Source organism: Cydia amplana, chromosome 12, assembly GCF_948474715.1.
Source record: "Cydia amplana chromosome 12, ilCydAmpl1.1, whole genome shotgun sequence".
In the NCBI taxonomy this organism is placed as follows: Eukaryota; Metazoa; Arthropoda; class Insecta; order Lepidoptera; family Tortricidae; genus Cydia; species Cydia amplana.
In genome coordinates this window covers 12,710,734-12,734,858 of record NC_086080.1, presented here as the reverse complement: position 1 = coordinate 12,734,858, position 24,125 = coordinate 12,710,734, and the positions used below count along the sequence as shown (strand labels likewise).

At 37.1% G+C, this 24,125-nt stretch overlaps 2 protein-coding genes and 1 long non-coding RNA gene across 4 annotated transcripts in view; 2 read left to right on the top strand and 1 right to left on the bottom strand.

Annotated features, from left to right (window-relative positions):
- The window catches only part of LOC134653078 (uncharacterized), a 383,717-nt gene that overhangs the window by 315,388 nt on the left and 44,204 nt on the right, over positions 1-24,125 (top strand). The gene's annotated exons all lie outside the window — the stretch shown is intronic.
- Positions 1-24,125, bottom strand: part of LOC134653071 (serine/threonine-protein kinase S6KL) — a 79,858-nt gene that overhangs the window by 34,742 nt on the left and 20,991 nt on the right. The window lies entirely within an intron of this gene.
- Positions 7,283-22,862, top strand: LOC134653070 (neurofilament heavy polypeptide). The gene is made up of 2 exons (XM_063508361.1): positions 7,283-7,424; positions 21,063-22,862. The coding sequence occupies exon 2, from the start codon at positions 21,064-21,066 to the stop codon at positions 22,375-22,377; it is 1,314 nt and encodes a 437-aa protein (XP_063364431.1). The 5' UTR covers positions 7,283-7,424; position 21,063; the 3' UTR covers positions 22,378-22,862.

Below are 24,125 nucleotides of genomic sequence, written 5' to 3'. Positions count from 1 at the left end.
CATCGGTATCATCACAATCATCGGATTAGATTATACCTCGGTATCTACCTAGCAATCAACTTTGCACAGATGTTTTTGAATAAAGTACCTACCTAAACCTACCTGCCCTTTGTTTTTCGCGTTATGTCATGTCGTGACACTCGTGACTTAATTGTATCATGAATCATCGTGAATAAGTAACAGAAATAATTTGAAAATAATCAGAAACCAGCACCAGAAGGGATGTTCCCTCCAAGTACACTTTTTTCTCGAAGAACCCATAGAAAACCTTCTTAAGATATTGAAAAATGGTGGAAAATAACATAAAATCAAAATGACCTCCACGCTTTGACACTTTATCAACCGCTAAAACACCTGACCATCACAACCCGTGAAGTTATTTTTTAAAGTCGGATGTTACCAAGGTGCTGATTGAAAAACTGCCAAATAAAAACGATGGTCATCTTTGTTTGTCTGGCATGAACTTAAGGCCTTATTACATTACGCGGTAACTTTTCTTGAAAAAAAACCTCGTCCCCTAAATCCACAGCGTGTGTATTCGGCTAATTTCGAATAAGTTCCGAATACCAGACTATTTCTTAACTCGAATATGATGGAATTGCGGGTGCTTTTCGAATTACCCGAATACACTTATACTTACCTACCTAAAACATTTTTGTTTGTGTTAGTTATACACAAATAAAAAAGTTACAATACATACCTAACTATGTATAAAATTCCTCATAATTTGCAATCAAACCAGATCAAGAATTATCAACAACTCTTTTGCGTTAAGGAAAAATGAAGTAATATTTGTTCTAAAGAATATTTCGGCAAGGCATCTCCAAATGATCACAAATTTAAAGGACGAAATACCTGGCTATACATATTTATATTAAATTTGCAAAGATATAACAATGTGGTCCTATCAGGGCCGGTACAGGAAAACTGTGAGATTTAGTAAACCTGTTATGTAGGTATGTAGGTACGTACCTGCTACCATGTACCTATTACCCAAAGGCAGTTATTCCGTAAATTCGTAGTAAATAAAAATAATAAGCACATAAAGTATGCACGGATATAAACGTTTTATTTAACTTCCAGATTTTGTTAAGGATTTCTGCGCGCCCCACCGAACCAATAATTTTGCCGTTTGTGCGTGTTGTGTTGGAAATGTAAACATAGGAACACCTATTTATTACATATTTGTAAGAAAATGCCTAGGCATTCTATTAATATAACATACGAATAAAGATAAATTTTAAAACCAATGAGTGATTTCGAGGTAAACGTCTGACAAACTTGACAACCACTGTACTATACTTTTCTCAATAAATTATTTGTATTTGTATTTGTATTTGTAAACTTAATTAGCTCATTAGGTACTTGGTGATTAGACCATTCTAAATGAGTTAAACGACAACAAAAGCATGAGCACACCCAGACAGGAAGTATTATCTAGAGAAGAGAAGATAAGGAAGTTAGTCTTTTAACTCAATATTTTGGTCTTATGGACAATGCTTATGTACTCATGGAACTATTTATGTCCAGCTAATTCCTTTATTTATTTATTTATTTAATTAATTAATTTATTTATTTATTTAATTCCTTTCTTCACCCCTAGGGGCCGTTACGCCGTGACTGCTAACGGCCCCTATTAGGCAAGCTGACTAGCTTGCCTCTAGGACCTACTCCAAAATATCTACCAGCTTTCGGACCACGTCGCTAATACTTCACGTGCCTAAACATAAAAACAAACAAATATTTATTAACAACTATAAGCGACTAGCAACTGCTACTACTACTTTTACCTATGTACTATATATCTTCTGTTATAAAAATATATAACAGTTCCGTTACTTAGGTACTAACATACAACGCACAGGTTGAACCGTTTAAAGACCGTGAAATTTGGTATATAAAACGATTTTAGAAATTCAACATGTGAAAACTTTTCAACCACATTGAAAAGTTTAAACGTCTTCTACGCGGATAAAGTCGCGGGAAAAGACTAGTGTAGGAAAATAATATTTTTAAAGACTATCTTAATTCATTTTTTACTAAGCGTTCTGATGCATAAAATAAACTTTCATTTAAGTGAGATTGGCACTGCGTGGATGAAACGTTTCTAAAAAAAACCTTATCCTAAGGTAAAAATACTAGTGCTCGACATGCTAATGCCCAATAGATGACATCCTGCTGTCACCTCTATTGACAATGACTTAAGTTTTAAGATGACATGTACTGGGATCGCGTCGAGCACCAGTACGTTCCTTATATGCATTCTAGGGCTTCCAATACCGGGATCCCGTCTTTTTAAACGCATTTTTCAATACCGGTATTTTTAAAGGCAATACCGGGATCCCGGTATTTTAAAAAACGAGGGAAATTAGCAGTATAAACCTTTTAAATCCATAATATTCGGCTGTATCAAAAAGCTTACTAAACGTCAGACGCATCTAGAGTTAGACCAAGAAAAGTCTGCAACGATTTTGATAACACGCGCAGTGCAAGTGTTATTTTAAACGTCAAACTTCTATGAAATTATGAAGTACAAATAACAATTTCACTGCGTACTGCGTATGCTATCAAAATCGTTGCAGACTTTACTTGGTCTAACTCTAACTGGTCTCTAGCCCTCATTTTATTATTGAAACAAGATCGTTGCCTATGCGTCAGATAAATATTTGGTGGTTGGTGATGGATGAATCCTGAAGTTATGTGAGTGATGAATATGATGATATTAACATTAACATAATTAGTTCTCATAATTTTAGCAAAAAATAAAACGAAAGAGCAAGGATAACTTTACTGTAATAATGGCAAACCAATTTTGACGGAAATTTGAAAAATTGTTGTTTAGTTTAGGGGCCCACTGATAATCAGTCCGCCGGACGATATCGGCCTGTCAGTTAAAAGCAAAATTTGACAGCTCCGAACAACTGACAGGTTGATATCGTCCGACGAACTGGTAATCTGTGGGCCCTTTAAGTTGGGCTACAAATGTGACTGGTGAGCTGAAGTCAACAAATTGGATAAAATGATTGCCAACCTGGAGTGTGAAATAAAATTATTGCAGATGGCGGCATTGATTGTTTATTGTTGTAATAGCTTTTAGGACATATCTGGTATTCCAGTGAGCCTTTCTAATTCCCCTTTAAAAAAAACATATATTTTTAAGCGATTCATATCCAATACCGGGATCCCGGGATCCCGGTATTGATGAAGACAGTTTCGGTATTAATACCGGTATTGTGAGAAGTCCGGTATTTGGAAGCCCTAATGCATTCTGTGTTCTGTGTGCCGTAAGGCAGGCCGTGCGACGTTTTATAGTAGCGTATGATAAGGGTAACATTCCATTTCTGACCGCAGCTGCACTAATGGTACTGAACGCGTCGCTGTTAATGTCAAATTCCATAGTAAAATGAACAGTAGTGCAGCTGCGGTTGGAAATGGACTGTCACTTTAATACACCTATGTGTATGAGGTACACCTATGTGTATGAGGCTTAAAGTAGGTACATCACTATTTATTGAACTGACCGGCGATGGTTTCAAAATACTTATTGTGAATTTCACCATAACAATTCGATATGATAAGTTGTGTGAGTTAAGGTCACGGGCACGTAATATTATAGGTACGTAACTCGCTTTGTTTAAGAGTTCACGGTTCTTTAATCTTGAATGAATTTTATTAGCATGCTGGCTTTACGCATTTACGTAAATCTTATGAGTTTACATGAAATGATTGCTTATGTTTATAACTTATAAAACTCTCATAGCATTGGGAAGGTAGTCGTGAATTTCTGTCTTCGTGTATCTACAGTGTAGATAGAGCCAATAGCATAAAGCATATACTTAACCTCTAGCCGCCCATACGTCAAACCTTGCCAAGCAAAATGAAATTTTATTTTGTCAACACAAAGTTCAAATTAGAATGGAACAGGAGAACTTTTCATAGGTCTCTGGGCGGTTAGAGGTTAAGCTCTACCTGCGTTAGAAAATAGGTCCTTTTGGCATTGCACAGTAGGGAGACGTACGAGTACCTATATTTTAAATGTTCCTTCCCTTTTTTTACATACCTTTTTTCTGCCCAATTTTAGGCAAAAAAATGTAAGTATGTAAAAAAGTAAAAATACTTACTCTCCTATAACAGAAAAGTACAACTTTGATTCCTCGTAGCAGGGAAGAAAAACCCTTTTACGGATAGGTGATATGAAAAGAGAATTTACCAAGTAAGTCCAGACGAGGCGTTTATTAACGATAAATCCTAGATCCTGTCCCTTCTTGAACTTAGTATTTCAGTAAATTAAACAAAACGCCAATGCCTCTATCACATTCAATCAAGATTATTATGACATTAACAACAGTCACGTTAAAGGGTGCAATTAAATTTTATTGGCGAGTGCAATATTGTAAAATTTACAAATACGAAAATTATACTAATAACATTTGTAATGCGCATGTTGCACGCTGACAGTCTTGCAGCTTTGCAATGCCGATTATATTTATTATATGTTTGCGTAAGTAATTAAATTAGTATTGATAAAAACGTAGTTGAACCTATCAAGATTTAATTACGTGGCAATGCCTCATATAAAAAAATGTGGAAAAAATTAATGGGCCCGGCAGGGAAAGGGCCTTAAAAGCTTAAGTTAGGTAACTTTACTTAAAGGAAACATGGTTTTATTTTTAAAATGAACCAAAACTGCGTTCAAATATTTTTTTTTAATTCGCTTCCCTCGTCCGGGAATCGAACAGAGATTTTTTTAAAAATACTAATATTCGATTTTATGGATATTTTGAACGACAGACGAGTATAAGACCTAATGTTTCTTGTAGAAATTACTGTATCGACTAGTGCAATAAAATAACCGCATAGCATACGTTTTTGAAGTGAAAACTTCTTTAGCGGCGCTGTGCACTTTTTGTGATGGGGAAAAAATGTTAAACTCGTAACCGCGCGGTGAAAATGCACGCCTGAGCCTGCTGTTTCGTTTTTATTCACCAAAGAACTTTAGTCATAACGTATCATAATCAGGTCTATTATTTAAAACTGGACTAAAGTTCAATGTTCTAATCTTGTACGGGCTGAAAGACGAGGATCTCACAGTTACTTACATTCTAACTTCATATCACTCAAATATAATTCAATAAAGCTACATCTTGATGAAATCGCTAATAAAAGTGAACTCTAGTACGGGTGAATAAAACTCAAAATATCATGACCAAATATATTTAGATGCGAGGTCTGCAAGGTAACTTTACAATTTCTATTCGAATTTTAAACAATTAACCCTACAAATTTAAGCTCATTGACGAGCAATTTCGGAACTAAAGTTTTTCAATAGAAAGGAGGATGGGTCAATTATACATAGTGCTGCAGACATTTTGGACTAGTCATTGAGTTTTCACTTCTGTCGGCACTCCCGGAGTGCAACCCGTTTTTTTTTTTTTTTACTCAGTTCGATTCCTTTTCCTAGGCGATACAAGCGAATTAAAAAAAAAATGTTTATTTAAAAAAATTGTTTTAATGTACTTTCCCTACATGGCCCATTATTTTTTTCCACACTGTATACAGTTCGTTAAAAGTTTGCACAAGGTCCACCTAATAGAGTAGAGTAGAATGTATGTAAAGTAATCATCTGGTAATCGTCTGTAAATGGTATTTCTGGAAATAAAGAATAACTTAGAATATACCTATATAAAAAAGTTAAGTACTAAATTCAACATATGTCGTCATCCTTAATTGAAATAATTTATTCAGGATGTTAGTACTTAGAGGAAGTCGATTATAATAATGTCTTATCTAAAATGCTTATACCATATGACCTTTTTAGAAAATGTATAAATGTTAACTGTACTGCTATTTATGATAATAATCATATTTTTATTACAGACATTTACGTTGGAATTAACATTTAATGTTTAATATATATATATACAGTTACTAAAATCCCGTTATCCTGTTTTATTATCATTTGGACTCACAGGGCCAACATAGGCACACCTCTATTGCTAGCAAGCTCTTACATCGACTCGCTTTATAGAGTATACCTACCATAAAGCGCTTTGCAGATTTTATAAAGGTTCCGTGAGACAATCAAAAACGCAATGACTACATAGGTACCGTAAAATGGGGTGAGTAGGTTCAAAACTGAAATTCAAACCTCGATAGCATTTTATTTTTACATATGAAAACTGAATGGTGTACATAGAGTGTCAGTCAGTCAGTGTCAGTGTTCCGGACGTTTGTATTTTAGTTTTTATTTTATTTTGGGTAGTTCCATTTCATAACTTTGACGATAAAGAGGAAAACCCACCTCACCCCGTAGTGCCTCGTATTTAGGGTGATAGGGGTTTTCATACAAAGGTGATTTTGGAAGATTGTTGGATCGATTTTTTTTATTATGCGTATTACTATAGCTCCATTTTAAATTGGAATACATTATTTTTGTAGCAGTAGCCTTAAAATCCCTTCTCAGCCCCCTCTCAAACCTTCTCTCCCCATTCATAACCAACCTCTCCCCGCGCAACCTACTCACCCCGTTTTACGGTAAATAAAATGCATAAAACGTGCCCATCTATAAAAATAATCTTCCTCGCGTTGTCCCGGCATTTTGCCACGGCTCATGGGAGCCTGGGGTCCGCTTGGCAACTAATTTTGCTTTACTGCCTTGATTTTCATATCTTAACATGAATATAAAACTTTTGATCAAGTTGGCAAAAACAAGTGCTTGGGTTGACTTTTATTTAATTTTATTTATCTTAGTCTGATCTCTGGTTCGATAGCTAGCAAATTAAATAAGAAACATTTTTGGCGTGCAAAAAACACTATGCAATGTATTTTTCTTCAATAACATTAACAATATTGCTCTAGCCTTGAACTAGAAGTAAACTAAAAAGAAAATTTCTCAGTACGTGAATCAGATTGTAGACATTAACTTATTCTATGACAAGAGTCAAATTCAGTTCATTTCTCCTCAGTCCTCAGCAGACAGGAAGCTTAACCCACTAATGTGACAAATGGAACTTAAAATGACAGATGGCAATAAGGAAAAAGCTCATGAGATGTCTTTTATCTCGTCAAAGAGCGCAGGCTATGCATCTGCGACGCCTCTTCCCTTGTTCCAATCGTATTCAGAGCACCGAGCGTTGGGTTCAAGTTACTGTGACTTTGAACTACTTAAAAATAATGCGTAGTCAGAGATCTAATGTATACTGGATAGGTGTAACAAGTCACTCGCTTGCGCTGTCTATGTGGTGTGACCAACAGCTCTGCACGCGGTATATAAAACAGGCATTATCAAACCGCCTTCAATACATTGCCGGCCGTCTCAGCGACCGCACATAAAAAATATCGACCCAAAACACGGATTTATTTGTTTTTTTAAACCTCAGTGTCAGTGGTTGCTTGTCTTTTAATTTTTGAAGGACCAATTTTAGGTAAGTTTTTCAAAATTAAATAAGTGCTTAAAAATAGAAATATTTTCAAAAAAAAAATTTAAGGTTAAAATATTGAAAACTATTCAATAAAACTAATTTTTTTTTTACCTATGATTAATCTACTTTTAAATTATTAAAAATTTCTTCAACTTTCTTAGATACATTTTTAAGGCACTCTAGATTATTGTTTAAACGAATTTTATTGTATAAATCGAAACACAACATATAAACTAAATTCTATTAATATTTATGCTTCTCTTGATAATTTTTTGACACTACCTAAATTACCTTTGCTTTCAATATACATATTTTCTAAAATTGCTTGCATAGGTCGTTTCGTCCACCTCATTTAAGTGTGTTACGGCAGAATAATTTCTTGTCCAATCAATTTGTAATCATTTATAAAAAAATCCAACAAGTTTTTACATTTTGTTCTAAAGGGAAAACATATAAATTCGGAAATAGTATAATGTTTTCTGCACGAAAACAAACATTGAGAATGTTCTTCTAAATTCAGAACAATTTAATAACATATTTAGTTACAAAAAAAAATACAGAAATGTTTCCCGATTAGGGCAGGATATTTATTTGAAACAATAATTATACGGTTATCGACAATCACTGGGATCTTTCTCGACAAGCGGCGGCCGCACGAGTTTCGAATACTCGAATAAACACAAAGGACTTGTCACTACCGATGAGCCGGGCCACTGGAGCGATTAATGTTTTAGTAAATATGGCTGGCTATTCAAAACACAGCTCACTAAGTCACAAGATAATCAATTAATACAAGAGTTCATTTAACATTCAGTTATTGCAAAGGAAGTTAAACATCTATCCGAGCGGATTGTATCGCGTATAATGTGTAACATCCGTCCAGACGTTTCGAGTTCTATCCCGTATGTCAGGTCAGGGATAAATGTTTTATGAAATATAGGCAACTAAGTTTTTTTAAAGCATATATAAGTGTTCCAGTGCTGGGCTAGGGACAAGTCCTTTTTCCCGAAATTTGGCTCTATTGAGTGCATTGTTACAATACAACCCACTTCAGAACCCACAGGACATCATTTTTAGAAATAAATTAATAAACGTGTATAATTATAAGTAATTGGCTTCGTTGATTTCTCATGGATTTACTTCTCATTATAAATTTCTATTATATATGACGAGGCGAGTTAAATGTACGGTATCATTTAAAATATAAGGGACCATTTAAAAGCAGTCAAATGGGCAACCTTCTCGTTTTGCGGAAGTCGATTAAGGCTGACTTTCGGCATAGAGAAATAAGTAAGACAAGAGTGCTCACTCCATACATCAGTTTAGACTATTAATTTTAGTAACTTTGAATAAATGTCATATACTAAGAAAAAGTGACACCTGAGATGATCCAGTTAGAAAGGTCGAACCATACTGTTCTACCTTAGAGGTGGCCAGGGGGCGCCATAAGCCTTCAGTAAGAAGTGCATATGCTTGGAAAAATTCGACCTATGCCGCTGTGGCCCAGTTGCCGAATGGCTCAGGCACCTGCCGCGATAGCAGAGGACGCTGGTTCGATTCCAGCCTGGGGCACTGGAGGCCTTGGTCACTTTTTCTTAGTATATGACATTTATTCAAAGTTTATAATTTATAGTAGTGTGTCTACTTGAAATAAAAACAAATTAAAATATTTTCTGAAAATAATTTAATTTGTTCTAATACATTATTAATTTTAGTGTCTACATCTAGCATCGAGTACCGGAACTATCAGTACTGCTACTTGACAATAGATGTAGCACCGACCGGAAAGTCTTATCTCAACAGCATAAGACTTTCCGGTCGGTGCTACATCTATTGTCAAGTAGCAGTACTGATAGTTCCGCTACTCGATGCTAGATGCTAATAGTCTTTTTGGTACTAAAACTGATGTATGGAGTGAGCACTCTATGTATTTTTTTCTCTATGCTTTCGGTTAGGCGGAGATGAGCGAAGATGAGGAAACGTGCGGGATTGTAATCCACATCTCTTCTCCGCTGGATCTCATCTCTCTCTGCGCCTCAGTGGAAAGGCAGTCTAATAATAGTAATAATCACAACCATTGCAGTTTCGTAGTCCTGTAAGAAAACAATAAAGGGGTAATTTTCCTAATTAGTTTCTTGGCATAATGTCTAACAGTGTGCCTACAGTCAAGTATAAGCGTCCACCTTGACTAAACCGTGCTAAATCGATTTCCTATAGATGTTACGAGCCCCAGGTACAATATATGTTTTTAGTTTTGGTAAGTGACTGTTATGTCATTTTCAAATTACTTTAATGGTTAAAATCGGAGATAATTTCCATTATTACTTTTGACGTTTTAAAATCACATACCTACACATCTGTCATTCTTAATATTCTTTATACACGATATATCTAGCATTTAACTGCCTATCGCTTAAGAAGATAGTGGACGACCGTTTTTCCATACTAATGTAGGACGTCTACATTTTCATACAGTTCTAAGAAACCCGAAATTAAGGGAGATATTTGAATATTCACATCAGCTCACTTCACTTGTTTTATTTATACGGATACTTCCAGAACCACAATTTTGGTATCATTAAATTCAAGACCGCCATAATCTCGAAAGACATAAAACCGATACCTGGAGCTCTTTATTGTTTGAATCGTCGTGGATATTTCCAATTTAAAACCCCAACAAAGGTATTTACTTATCAAAACAGATCAGATGATGTTCATGTAGAATGTCAATAGAATAAACATGTCGCGGATATTTTAATATGTATCATTCATAACGCGCTATGGGGTAAAAAATACATACTTACATGATTTTACTAATGGACTACTAATGGATGACTATTAGTAAAGGGATACGTACCTACATGCATTTGATATTTGCATGTAAGTCACTAAACTAAGTTATTTTGAATACCTAAAAGATAAGACATGTCTTTAAACATATGCGACAATAAAGATACCAATTTAAACAAAATATTCTACAATTATGTGCATTTTCGAGACGAGCTATAAAAATGTCTAAATTTCCGGTTATATAATTGCCGGTACAGAAAACACTAGATTGTTATTGTTACCTTATGACCAATGAACGGTTCGTCACAGTCGAGGTGCCACGGCCACGAAGACAAAAACAAACGAACAGTCTTAAAAACAAAACACTAAAAACATTATGAGCGCGCTCAAAGGGAAACACGGGAATCGGGGCCTTTGAAATATTTATTAGGTACCTACCTACGTATTACAGACATCGTAACTTTGGAAATAATTACGCATTCTGATTAAAATATTTTACACATAAATGTGTCGGTTAATGGTAAATTTTGAAACAAGAAGGTATTCTGGTTTGAAATGTTTTATGCATATAACACTCTTTTCGTTTAAATTTCAATTTAATGAAACACCAATTTCGGATAACTGTTCTACAACAACACTGTTTTGTTTATCGTGGTATATCTTAAAGTGCACAATGCTTATTAAAAACTTGTTATGTCTCTCAATCTGCTAATATTTGCATGAAAATTCGTAACGCAAGGCAATTTACGTATATGTAATTATGTAGATAGGTAAAAGCCCATGTTAATAAACCGTATATAGTCATCGCTATCAAACTTACCTATCTTGTTAACTAGGATAGACCTGAAGAAAGAGGAATACAAAAAACCTAGGCTTAGGGAATCAAGATAATAACACGTGTAATAATCATAACCACCTGTAAATGATTGTAAGTTGAAACTACATGTACGCAATATCAAAGCGTGACTATCTGATCCATCAAGAAAATGAGTCCGAAATGACTCATTTTCACGAGATTCCATTAATATAACCCAGCCCAGTTACGGAAACTCCTTAAAAAACACTATTTTATTGTGTGTAATGATTAATGAATGACATTAATTAATTAACGAAATACCATCGAATTGCTTATTCAATTTTACCTAAGCACCTTGATTAAAAACTACATATATATTTCAATACAATTAAATTAATAATTCACATTAAAGATTAAAATGTAACTATATTGGTAGAATACGGATGTTCATAATAACATAATCCATACAATCTGACTGCAAGAAAAACATACCTATTCGTGATATCAATTTTTAGAGCATGTTTTCAACTTTGAAAATATTAGCAGTGACCGGCGATCAACAAGTGTTATCCATATATGGAGCCTGTAAATGTTTTCCAGATTTGTCCTCGGAACTATGGGTGCAGCTAGTCAATTGTAATACTTGTAATCATAGTAATAATAGTTACGTAGCTACCCTCTGGGCCTACAGCGAACGTTAACGAATGGTGGTTCGCGGTTGGCCCTGTGAGTAGGGTTACCAGATGACAGGAATTTTCCTGACATGTCAGGAATTTTGGACAAAAGTCAGGAATGGGGACGGAACACGAAAATGTCAGGATTTTTTTGAATTGATAGACTTTATTATAAAGTACCTTTTTATTTACTTAAATTAATCAATTAATCAAAAACATTGTAAAAAAATAATAAATGAGATCCACTCAACTTATCAATAATTTCATAATTATTAATTAACAAATCTTTAATCAAGCATACATATACATGACGCGCGCGGCTCGGCTCAATCGGATGGCCATTGCTAACGGCTAGAGACCCCCAAGTCGTCGTGAAAAATATGAATGTCAGGAAAAATATTTGGAAATCAGGAATTTTGTCAGGAAATTCTAAATTTGTATCTGGTAACCCTACCTGTGAGTGAGCCCAATAGGTTTAATTCCACGTTAATTTTGCATTGTGTCCCTGTGTGACGCACAACTTTGAATGTGACGCACCGCACGTGTCCAATCGTTTCAAATCGATGTTGATGTAGGTATTTGGCTAAAAATACATGATGAGATGTGTTTTAATAATGCAATACAGGTAGGTTGGTGTATGCAGAAAAGAAATCGATACTCGAATCGAAACATTAGAGTTTTTCCTTTAGCCAGCAGTTGCAGGTATTATTTGTAGAGGTAGATAATGTGGAGCATGTACCTACCTAGAAACATGTACCATTTATAAGCTGCATCCGTAATACGAAAGTTGTGTGATGGTTGCCTTTTCCCGGTTAAGCTACTGTAACGATATAACTTGAATAAAACTTGGCATGTTGAAAGCTTTTAACACATTGGACACTATTTTTGGAAATCTGCGGACCTTCTGGGGACGGATTAGAAATTATACAAAACCGATTTCCGCATAAGCGGAACCGCAGGAGTAAGTTGTACGTTAGGTAAATATTTGTACAATGACGATATGATAAATATGATACACATTTTAAAAGGTAGCCACGGTTAAACGAGAGCTGCGTAGTTCATATTAAATTTCCACACGTGCACAACCCAACCATTAAACGTACCTACTTATCTACATCTCTGCGGTTTTGACTCACTTGAGGAAACAAGCCAACGGAAGACACAAAATATATAATAGATATACATCGCTATTAGGCTTGTAGACATAAATCTGTACTAAAATAGCAGTCGTTAAGAGTTCGTGGAAACTTTTGGCTGGTCTATTGTTGTAAGTTTATTGGAGATCTGTGTAAAAAGTTAACTGCCCAATAGAGCCGCAGCGATATCCACTAGACTGAGCATAAGTCGACTCGTAGTCAACACGCATTGACGGCGCTAATGAAAGTGATACCGCTTATTTCAGTAGCATCAACGCTTACGACCTAATGTATGTCATAAGTCATAAACATAAAATAATAAACTAAAATTTAGATCTACAGGTAAACCTGAGTTAAACAAATTGAGTTTGAGCTTATTGAAGTTGGTGTAGAATGCAACTGCAGTTCTCGTACGTATCTACGGTCCCATGAGAGTTGGTATATGGGATAAACGTCAATGTATATGGGCTTTGATAATTCGGGACCACAAATTTTTGCGTTTTTGTCGCGACTTAAGGATGACCCACGCTGTACCGGGCCGGGGCCGGGCCCGAGCTTCCAGCGCTTCATTTTCTATGAAAAGTACCACGTGATCATCGATCAGCCGTCATAGAAAATGCCTCGCCTCGACCCGGGCACAGCCCGGTCTAGCGTAAGTCATCCTTTACGCTATCATCGTTTTTGACTCCCCCATTATGCTCAATATAGCCTAGATTTTTTGACCCAACCGTGTACGTAAACGTGGCAATGCAGTCTCTATGGAAGGCAGTCTAAGAGCATCACTCAAGGCGACTTCGTCAGTAACGTCAGTTATAAATACAACAGAAACGATTTTCACGGATCACGGGTATTTAGCCGACAAAGGCAATGATGCACACTCCGAGATTTTCAAGGAGACGTTTTCGGCAAGGCTAATGCCTTCGTACATAAAAGGACGAAATTATGCAGATTTTTATATGTTGTGTTTTAGATTAGATACAGATTTTGTTTAATTGGTAGGTAAATATGTAGGTAGGTATCTAAAAGGTAAACGTTGGGGTATAGAAATGACCGTCCTACATATAGTACTAGTTTACATACTCTGCAGCCAATATATATAAAAAAAATTAAAGGCCTTTAATTAAAATTACATTAAGTATACAATTTGTAATATAGTTAATGTACTTATATTTTTTAGTGTTCCGTACAAAACTTTGTTCACGGAACACTTATGGGATCACTTCGGTCTTGCAAATCGGTTAAATGAATTTTATTGTAAGGTTAGGCCAAAGCATAATTAACTAACGGATAGATACGGATAACGGGTTTGGATAAATTCAACCGCTTAAAGGTAAATAATGTAAATGCTGTTTGCTTTACCACTTAAGCCGGACGGGTAAACATAACTGATTGGTTTAATAAAGTGTTTGCGGTGGGAAAGGTGATGGAATGTATTTGTTGACATTTCGCACTTGCCCAAGCGCCATTACCCGAACTCCCTGACCGCTCTTCCGCCGGCAATGACCCCGTGAATAACTTCAGCGATATATTCTGGTTTTACACACTAAGGTAAACGTCGACATGCTAATGCCCAATAGATGACACCCTGCTGTCACCTCTATTGACAATGACTTAAGGCTCAAGATGACATGTACTGGGACCGCGTCGAGCACCAGTACGTTTACCTTATCCTCCTGAATCATTTGAACGCAAACATCAAAATGATATTAGTGGAAATAGCTTCCTTTTCGAGTTTTTTTCGAGGGACTACAATATGGGGTAAGTAAAGAGGTTTTTACAAGGTTGCCATCGACGCGGTATAAAAATCTCTAGCTAATAAAAACCGACTGGTGTAGCTGAGAGCTTGAACGGCTAAATGACTAAATTTTCTTAACACGTTACACTGCACTGCACTGCAGAATGGGATCGAAAGGCCCCATGTGCAAAGTAGGTATGCTTAGTTGCGAGTTTCAGCAAAAGTGCTAAGACCTAACCTTAATATGAATACTAAAGAAATTCAATGAATATCTAAGGACGTCCTTGATGAATACACGGAAAACAGACATAATATAATAAGACTATTATTATTAAGTGTCTTTATAAACATTAATAACATATCCCTGTGAAACCAAAACATCGGCTAACTAGACATACGACAGGCAACATATACAGACAAGTCTGAGGCATTTCAAATTTCAATTGGTAGAGTTAATTTATTCAAGGTAATAATTTATTTTTAACCGAGCGAGAGCATAGGTCTCCGTTTCACCTTCGGCAAAAATGCTTTCGTGTGTCTGTCCGGCTGTGTTCTCCTCAAAACGTCTCATTTCTCAACCGATTCTAGTGAAATTTGGTGAACAGATTCGATAATTAAATAGCTGGAAATCTTGCCTACCTCTTTACTTTAAAACAATCAAAATAAGTAACGGAACCGTCGGAGCCATAGGGTGTGTATGGTCTACAGCTCACAGAGTTACTAGTAATATGTTTAGTAGGTACAGACCTACGTATTCCCCTTTACCGTATTAATAAAGGTCTACAATGACGTTAAGTAACAGTTTTCTTGCGCAGCCATTCATATGTGACGGCCGGCCATTCGTGTAAATTAAGTCAATTCATCTCGGAAAGACTTAACTTTAAATACTAAGTTCCTCTCTAATGGGCCCACGTGTAAATGTGTAAAAGGCCACAATCATTTATCTAATGTGAATAATCGCTCCTTGCTTTGAAGAAAATGGCAAAATATTACAAAAATATAAAGCCCTTTGCATATAAAAGTATAGACATTACAAAATTACCTATGTCATGTCACTATTATTTATTCTGTGGTCATGTGCACATAATATAATTAGTAAGAATAAGTGATTGAAAAAAGAAAAAGTGAGTGAAACAAAAGATAAGCTGTCTCAGCTGAAAGTCAAAGCTATTTGAAGCTGAAGTTAGAATGCATAAATTCTGAAAATACAAATTAAATACCTTACCAATGCGAACGCGACGAACGCCCTATGGGCCTAACTACGCGCCAATCTGGTTTAGTAAATTACCAACCTGATGAATAGGCCAAAACATAAATCCATCATAAGTCATGTCATGGAACCTTTAGCCATTAGCCTGCCTGATTCATAAGCCTCGCCGTATTGTATCGGATCAGTATAATAGGATCGATCGATCCCAATGCGTCGACAATGAACTGTGGGTCGTTGTTGCACAACCAACCTACATATCAAATAACGGCTTTCGACATATGAATTGAAGCAGTTCTCATAAACTGCATCAACTACTTACGCGGGTACAGGTCATGAGATCTGGTACGTGATTCGTCGACATTTTTATTGAACTCGACGACAGGTCTTGTAAATTAATCTGTAGGTTCACTAGAATTTACTACCTATTGAAAAAGTTAGGCGGAGAATGTAGTTTTATTGAAAGCTTTTTTTATTCAGTGGTGTATATAATAAAGCGTTCTCTTTGGCACAACATATGCATATTTTTCTTGGTCTATCATTTTATGGATATCACTTAGCTTACTTATCTTCTCAAAACACCTCTAAACTATATTTTGTGTATACGCTATTTGCATCAAAAACGCATATAGCAAGTATGAGACACGTCGTTGCGTTAAGCTCGATTCTTGACTGCATTCCAACATAACGACTCGAATAAACTAATCGTTGATCGCTCTTTGCTTCTTGAAAATTGATGAAAATCCGGTGCCTTATTATAATAACTTGCATGTGACGCAATGCATATGTAAATGGGCATAGATTCTCGGGAATTGCTGCATTCTAACAGAGAAAGTCGAACCTGTTTGGGAATTTTGAAATTGTGAGGCGTCAAAGATTTTTATCGGTTATCGCAGTTTAAGAGTTCTATTCAAACAAATTTGTAATTTACGTTTATTAAAACAAAATCTGGCTTGTTAAAACGGTTAATTTTCTAGTTATTCATATTTTAATCCTACTTAGCCTAAATAATCCGACTACCTAGAGAAAATTTAACATTAGAAGATGATTGTTTTGTGTGTTGTGTTGACCTGTCACTGACGTATTTTTGTGTCCAACTGTGCAAATACGCGGACTATACGATATAGCCCAAACTCTCTTGTTAAGTTACGTCGCCTAAATGTAATAAATAGGTATTGAAGATTATATTATGACTACATTTCGATAGTTTATAGTTACAATTCATATTTCGTCCAGATTAGATTTTCACGAGTATTAAAATTGATGTAAGTTCTATGTAGGTAGGTATAGCCTTATTTTTTTAGGTATACCGTTCTTCGGCAGGTATTGTTCTAATGTTGATTCAATGCATGCATGGTAACATACATATATGCATACATCTACAACTAACTTCACACGTGGGCGTGTTTGTGTAACATGAAACAAGCAAGTATTTCCTGTACAACTTTGGCAACATTAGTTGTGAAAGGATAATTTACACTTACTATTGAATAATCAATGTTCAGTTCATGCAATGTGTCATAATAATTTAATGTTCAAGACGTTGTTAACAAAGTTATAAATAATGTATAATAGGTAATTGTTATCGTTTCTTGGCACATCAGTCAGTCAATGCGTTTGAATGTTATAGCTGTTATAACTTATAAGTTTTGACTAGAGCGATAGATATTTGCAGGCTTCGGAGTTTTCATAGCACGGTATGACGTCACGTTAACATCGAGTCCACTCCACAGCTCACTTCAGTGTTTCTATGTGCTATGAAAACTCCGAAACTTGGATATTTGTATTATTTAGCCTCTTACGATGACCGACCATTTAGATTTCATTTTAATAAAAAAAAATTACCTATATTATCTGTTTAGGTAGTTTAGCCTTTCATAATTATCGTTAAAATAATATTTACTTCAAGAGGTTTGAAATGGTGGTATACTCAGCGAAATGCACGTCTACGTCTTATTGTTTGATTAGGTACCTACAGTGAACGAGAATAACGAATTGTAGCTCTATTTTCGATCGGCATACAATTTGCATCGGTCACGGCTGAGTACGAGATACTAATAAAATATGTGCATTTCGTAAAAACGAGCGGTGAACCGTAAAACTGGACATTGTGTCGCAACACGGCCGGGACAACGTGAATAGTCTAAACTTCACAAGGCCCACGTTATCAGGTTACTATTCAATTATTCAGAGCTCTACAGAAAACCTATCCCACGGTAAAATTTTGCATAATATTACAAAACTCGTTTAAAATAAGTTATTCTTTCTTAGCTAGAAGCGCGTACATGATGACGAACGAAGCGGTTGTTTGTATGTTTTTTTTTTCACCTAAGATATCAAATCGTGGATCTATTCCTCAAATACCCAAATTATAAGTAAATTTGTCTGAATTTTACTCAAATGGTATTAAATAATGTAGATACCTACCTACAATATTACTTATTAATACTTCAGCAATACTCGCTTACGCCTCAGAGAATTTAAGCACTAGGTATCAAAAAAAGTTAGTCATAGAATACGTTAAGTCGGCTTCACGGAGTCAAATTTAGAGTTAAATATGGCCGACCGATGGTAATTCCAATGACTTGACATAACCATCAGGCATGAACAGATCCAATGGATAAAGTCCAAATACGGCAAAGGTAGATCAATAAATGTTGTATTACATATTAAGTATTATATGGTGGTAAAAGGTGGGAAAAAAATTCCCAGTAGTTACCACTGGTAACAACTTGGTGGTAACTAGTGGGAATAACCCCGCTTATCACGCTTCAGACGGCAGCCGGCAATTTTTTCCATTGTAGCAATAACTCGCGCTCTGCTGGGCTACAATTGGAAGATTGGCTGGCGTGTGGGACGGCAATTCTTGCCCTCAGCGCGCGGATATCCTTCCAGAATGTAAACGGTGCATAAATCAAGGGACGGCGGGTATATCTTACACTATTCAATTAGCATTTGGACCTAAACGTATTCTAGAAAACGGTTCGATTGTGAAAAAAATAGAATAGGAACTTTTAATCTGTCAGCTCCCACGGCTTATATATGAGCCAGTACGGATATGATGGTCGTTCTTGTCTACGTGACAGCGTGATAAAACGGTGTCCGTCACTTTCTTTCCCACGGTGTTAAACAGTGACAGTTATTTTATCACGTGGATAAAGATGGATAAAGCTATCCATAATAGGCTGGCAGAACGCTTATGGTGGCGTCATATCGTGGGATTTGACAGGTTAAGGACGAACAAAATTTAGCTAAGTCTTACTGTCAGAAGTTAAACCGTAACGATCAGGGTAAGCCAAAGTCCGCATATACGTATTTTTTAGTGTTACGTACAAAGCTTTGTTTACGGAACACTCATTATCCTGTGTTCATACGTATAAATCTACCAACTGTAGATGTGTTAAACATATATTCGTCAGTGGAAATATTGTTCAATCTGTTTTTTATTACTCGTTTGTATTCTATATGGTTTTTATCCGATTATATTGCCGGATCTCTGTGACACATTCATCAGTATCTTTTTATTCAAATTGTAATTGTCAGCTGACACGTTATAATTTTACAATCTACTTAGTATCAATGTTAAACGCACAAGTTTCGATACCTAAAGTGACGAGTTAGATTTAAATATTACAATTTAGGTGAACAAAACTTGAGATATATTGAAATTTAACCATACAACTTAATTAAAATAAAAAACCAGTCGGTTTGATTGGCTAAAAGGATAACAAAAACGAAACAAAATTTACGATGTCTGTACCAATAATTCGATGTAACCCTATGGCCGCATGGGCGGCGCCGATGGAGGCAATGGCCGTGCCGTGCCGTGCTAGCATCGCCCGAGGAACCTGTTTCGCAAACTTGATAGTGGCTTCTTTTTTATCATGTATCGGTATACTTTCAGTTTCTGCAGGGCTGCCCTTACGAAACAAAATTGTCGTTCATATAATAATATATTTTTGATCTGAAATGGTACTAGTTACACTCCTGTTTTAATTAATTTGTCAAGAAGATAACGAAACAATTGCGGATTGAACACAAATGTTTTAATGGCAATATCGAATCGTTAATAGGTTACTTAGTACGAGTAGATAACCTACCATCGGCGATAGATTGCAACGTTTATACGACTAGACTTGCTTAATTATTGATTAGCTTATAATTTACTGTTGAAATATTATTTCATAATCATATAGTAAATCTGTATAAAAATGTGTGTTACTGTTTAATATTTAAATTTTCATTGCATACCTATTAGACTAGTATAAGAATTTATTATTGCCAATAAGCATTAACGTTATGAGCCCGCACGTACGCACGTATCAAATTTATAAGCTAACCGCAAAATTTCTCGCAACCCTACGATGCCAAAAAGAAATTTAAAGTGCAAGTTTATATGAAGTAAGAACGGGTTGGACAACTGGCCGTCTTACGAAACCAGCTGCCATTACGTATTGAACTTGCATCTTCCTATACGGAGATAAAATACAATTAAAAAACCTCAAAAAGCACGTAACGATCGTAAATTTAACTTCGCGTGTACGTATCAGTCGTTATGAGTCACACGATGACATCTATTGCATTCTAGTTGCTGATTCAATTCAATCAGACGATTAAAATTCAGCTTATGCAGTGTCTGGTCGAATCAGCGATAGCACATCCTGCCCGCACGCGCTTCTACGTACATTTAAAATGGATTAAATAAAGCAAGCAACACTACAATTATTACTTAGAAAAAGACCAAGTGCACATGGTATACGAGCAATAATTACGTTAAATATACCTACCCAGGTAATCTATTTTCAGCTCGGCGCCGGACTGCATTCCGACAGGACTAGGGATATCGCCTTAATGCCCTACCTTCCGCCGGCAACGCTAAAAATAACACGAGGTTCTCGACCTTCCGCACTAATGGCAAATAGATGAGCCGCTCACGAAGTCATAATAGGCAAAAAATATTAACATTAACACTCGGTTCGCGACAGTGTTGCTGGCATATCTTTTTATCGCATGAGAAATTACTTTCGAAACCAATTACGTAGCCCAGATTCATAATAGAGTACATCCTCCTTATGCGTATCGACTTCAATTCGTTGTGACTAGAAAATAGGTAGGCAAATACCCAGCTTATTATCAGGCCCTTACTCGATAGTCTTAATAGGAAAATTGGCGCCGACCGGCGAAACGGGCCGGCGCGTAACATTGGCCTTACCACACTCACGACTTGCAGACGTACATTGCAAATTACAATAATTTTGCTATCATCCCAACAACCACTAATTGCGCCTTTTCTGTCTTTTCAGAATGAAGGTCTTACTATTATGTATGGCCTTTGCGGCCGTAGCTCTGGCCATGCCCGTGGCCGAGGAAAAGCCCGCAGTACCTGCTGTTCCCCAAATAAAGGCTGAATTAGTTGACCCTAAACCTGAAGAAAAACCTGCTGAAGTCAAGGAGCCTGAAGAACCTAAAAAGGAGGAAACGGCTGCGCCCAAGAAAGAAGAAGCCGCTGAGCCCAAGAAAGTGGAAGCAGTAGAGCCTAAAAAAGAAGAAGCTCCTGAAGCTAAAAAAGAAGAGGCATCTCCTGAAGCCAAGAGTGCGCCAGTAGAAGAGAAGGCCAAGGAAGAGCCGAAACCCGAAGCTCAGCCCGAAGAAAAGAAAGAAGCATCTCCTGAAGCCAAGTCCGCTCCTGCTGAGCTTCAGCCTGAGGAAAAGAAGGAAGAGAAGCCTGAAGAATCTAAACCAAAAGAGAAACGCGAGGACCCTGAAGCTAAACCCGAAGCTAAATCCGCTGAATCTCAGGCTACTGTTAAAGAGGTTGCCAATGAACCTGTCCCTAAACCATCTGTACCGCAAGAAGTTATTGACGTAGTGAGTGCTGTCAGAAGCCCGGCGGCTATCGCTGACGATGAGGCAGACCCCGCCGCAATCATCCCCACGCCAGTGAAGAAAATTGACTTACCTGTCGAAGCCAAACCCGCACAGCCTGAGGCGCCAGTAAAGGCCGAAGAACCTAAAGCTCCTAAAGCCGAAGAACCTAAAGCTCCTAAAGCCGAAGAAAAGGCAAGTGAACCTGCCAAAAAACCTGCTGAGAACGCTGCTCCTTCAACTGAAGCCAAAGAGGTACCTGCTGCGCCCAGCGATGAAAGCCTACGTGTAGTTCGCGATACCATCGATGACAAAGTCAAGGCTTCTGCTGTTGAGCAGCCTAAAGCCGCGGAGCCTAAACCTGTGGAGCCTAAGGCCGAGGAAAAGTCCGCCGAGCCTGCCAAAGTGGAATCCCCTAAAGTAGAATCTCCGAAAGAGGAGGTCAAGGAAGTAAAATCTGTTAAGGCCGAAGAGCCCGCTAAAGCCGAAGAACCTAAAAAGGAAGAGAAGCCTGAGGAACCTAAGAAAGCTGAACCAGAAGCAGAGAAACCTAGCGCGCCTGAGGTGAAGGCAGCCAAAGAAGAGAAGAAGCCTGAGGAAAAGAAAGAAGTAAAAGTTGAGAAGCCCGGAGTAAAAGCAGAGAAACCCTTAGGAGATGCCCCAGCAAACAGCTCTGACGAGAGTGGGGAGAGCAGCGAAAAAGAAAACAGCAAAGAGACAAACTCTTCAGAGGAGAGCAAGGAGCAGTCTTAGATTAGAAGTATTAACCCCAGCATTGATATTGAGCCCTTACGCCGGCTCTGGCGCTGGCTACAAATCCGCGAGTGAAAGCTGCGTCACACGGGGATGTCGTATCCAGACAACGACGCCTCTATTTCCAAGCGCGGTATATGTGCGGCGTATTATCCCCCGGATTTGTGGCTCGTGTAGTGAATGCTAGGTTTTAGGTTAGTAAATGGGAAGGCACTGGCAGCAGACGTGTGTCGACGTCCCTCGACACGCGCCTACGGCCCGCCGCTCCGAATGGTATATTCCCAGTCGTCATTCCGCCATCTTGGAGTAACCACTGGGATTAGCCTGTGAGTGAACGATCGCCGCACGTCGTGTGGCGATCACTATTCATAGTTCTAGAGACTTATTTAAATAGACGAACCGAAATTACCTAAGTTGTAATTATCTCACAAAGTAAATTATCGAATTTCCGGTACTATAAGTAATAAAATAATGTTTTTTTACAATTTTGTGTTTTATATTATGCTCGTATCATGAAAACCCAAAAAACCCCTTGGACCATAAGTAACCTCACCTAAGTGCATTTATTGCTAATCACAATTGTGAATATACACGTCAACCGACTAAGTAAAAAAAAACCTATAGGTCTGCTATAGTTTAAATAACAATTGGCTTAAATAAATGTGCCAATTTTATTTTAATTTTCCGAGTCTACTAGTTAATTTGTGCCCGTGTTCAATTTTAACTATTAAAACCCTAGTAAAAACCCTCCAATATGTCTCTTTAGCTCGTTACTACCGATTTTCGTAATTCAGTAATCTTAATTCATTTTAGGTAGACGACATGTTTACCTAACTAAACCATTCAAATAAAAAAAAAGTATGTGCCTATAGCTACGCGCATGAAGTATTGATTGAACATGTTCTGCAAACAACTGTGTAGATAACTTTGAACAAGTTATTCTAGATAACTAGTAGGTATCAGGGATGTTGCGAACATCCGCATCCGCATCCGCAACCGCGGAACTTCCGCGTTATTTTCAACATCCGCATCCGCATCCGCATCCGCATAAAATCGATGCGGATTTAATGCGGATGCGGATGTGGAACAGTTCGGTACAGGAATGTCTTAGCATCGGCGGAAGTGCTAGACTGCTAGGTAATTTAGTAATTAGCCAAAAAAACCTATTAGAAATTAGCAGTCAAGCGTGAGTGGGACTTATTGTACGGAACCCTTGGAACGCGAGTCCGACTCGCACTTGGCCGGTTTTTTGAAATAAAAATTACTAAAATGTAATATTTGACGTTTTTTATGTACCTATCTTGACATCCGCATCCGCATCCGCATCCGCGGATGTGAGCCTTTAAAAATCCGCATCCGCATCCGCATCCGCGGATGTCAAAAAATCGGCATCCGCAACATCCCTGGTAGGTATTGCAACTAATTGTAGCATTTGTAGTCCGTCGGAAACAATTGAAGATGATAATAGCAGCGCCTATCATCGAATCTAAGCGGAAATCTGTGTTTTCAGCTTGGCCTGGCATTATGAACGCGTGTCGTGCTGAGAAGTTGTGGGAGAAATCTTAAAGTAAGTATGTAAGTAAGGTCAAGTTAAATTAAGAACTGGAAAAAAATCCTGTAGAAATGAGGTGATGTCAATCGTTCGTGTGATGTGGTGGCGAAAGATTAAAATTGTGTTAATAGCAACGGTATATGTGTTATTGTCACATACGGGCAGACAGACTGACGGACGGACAAAGGGACATGAC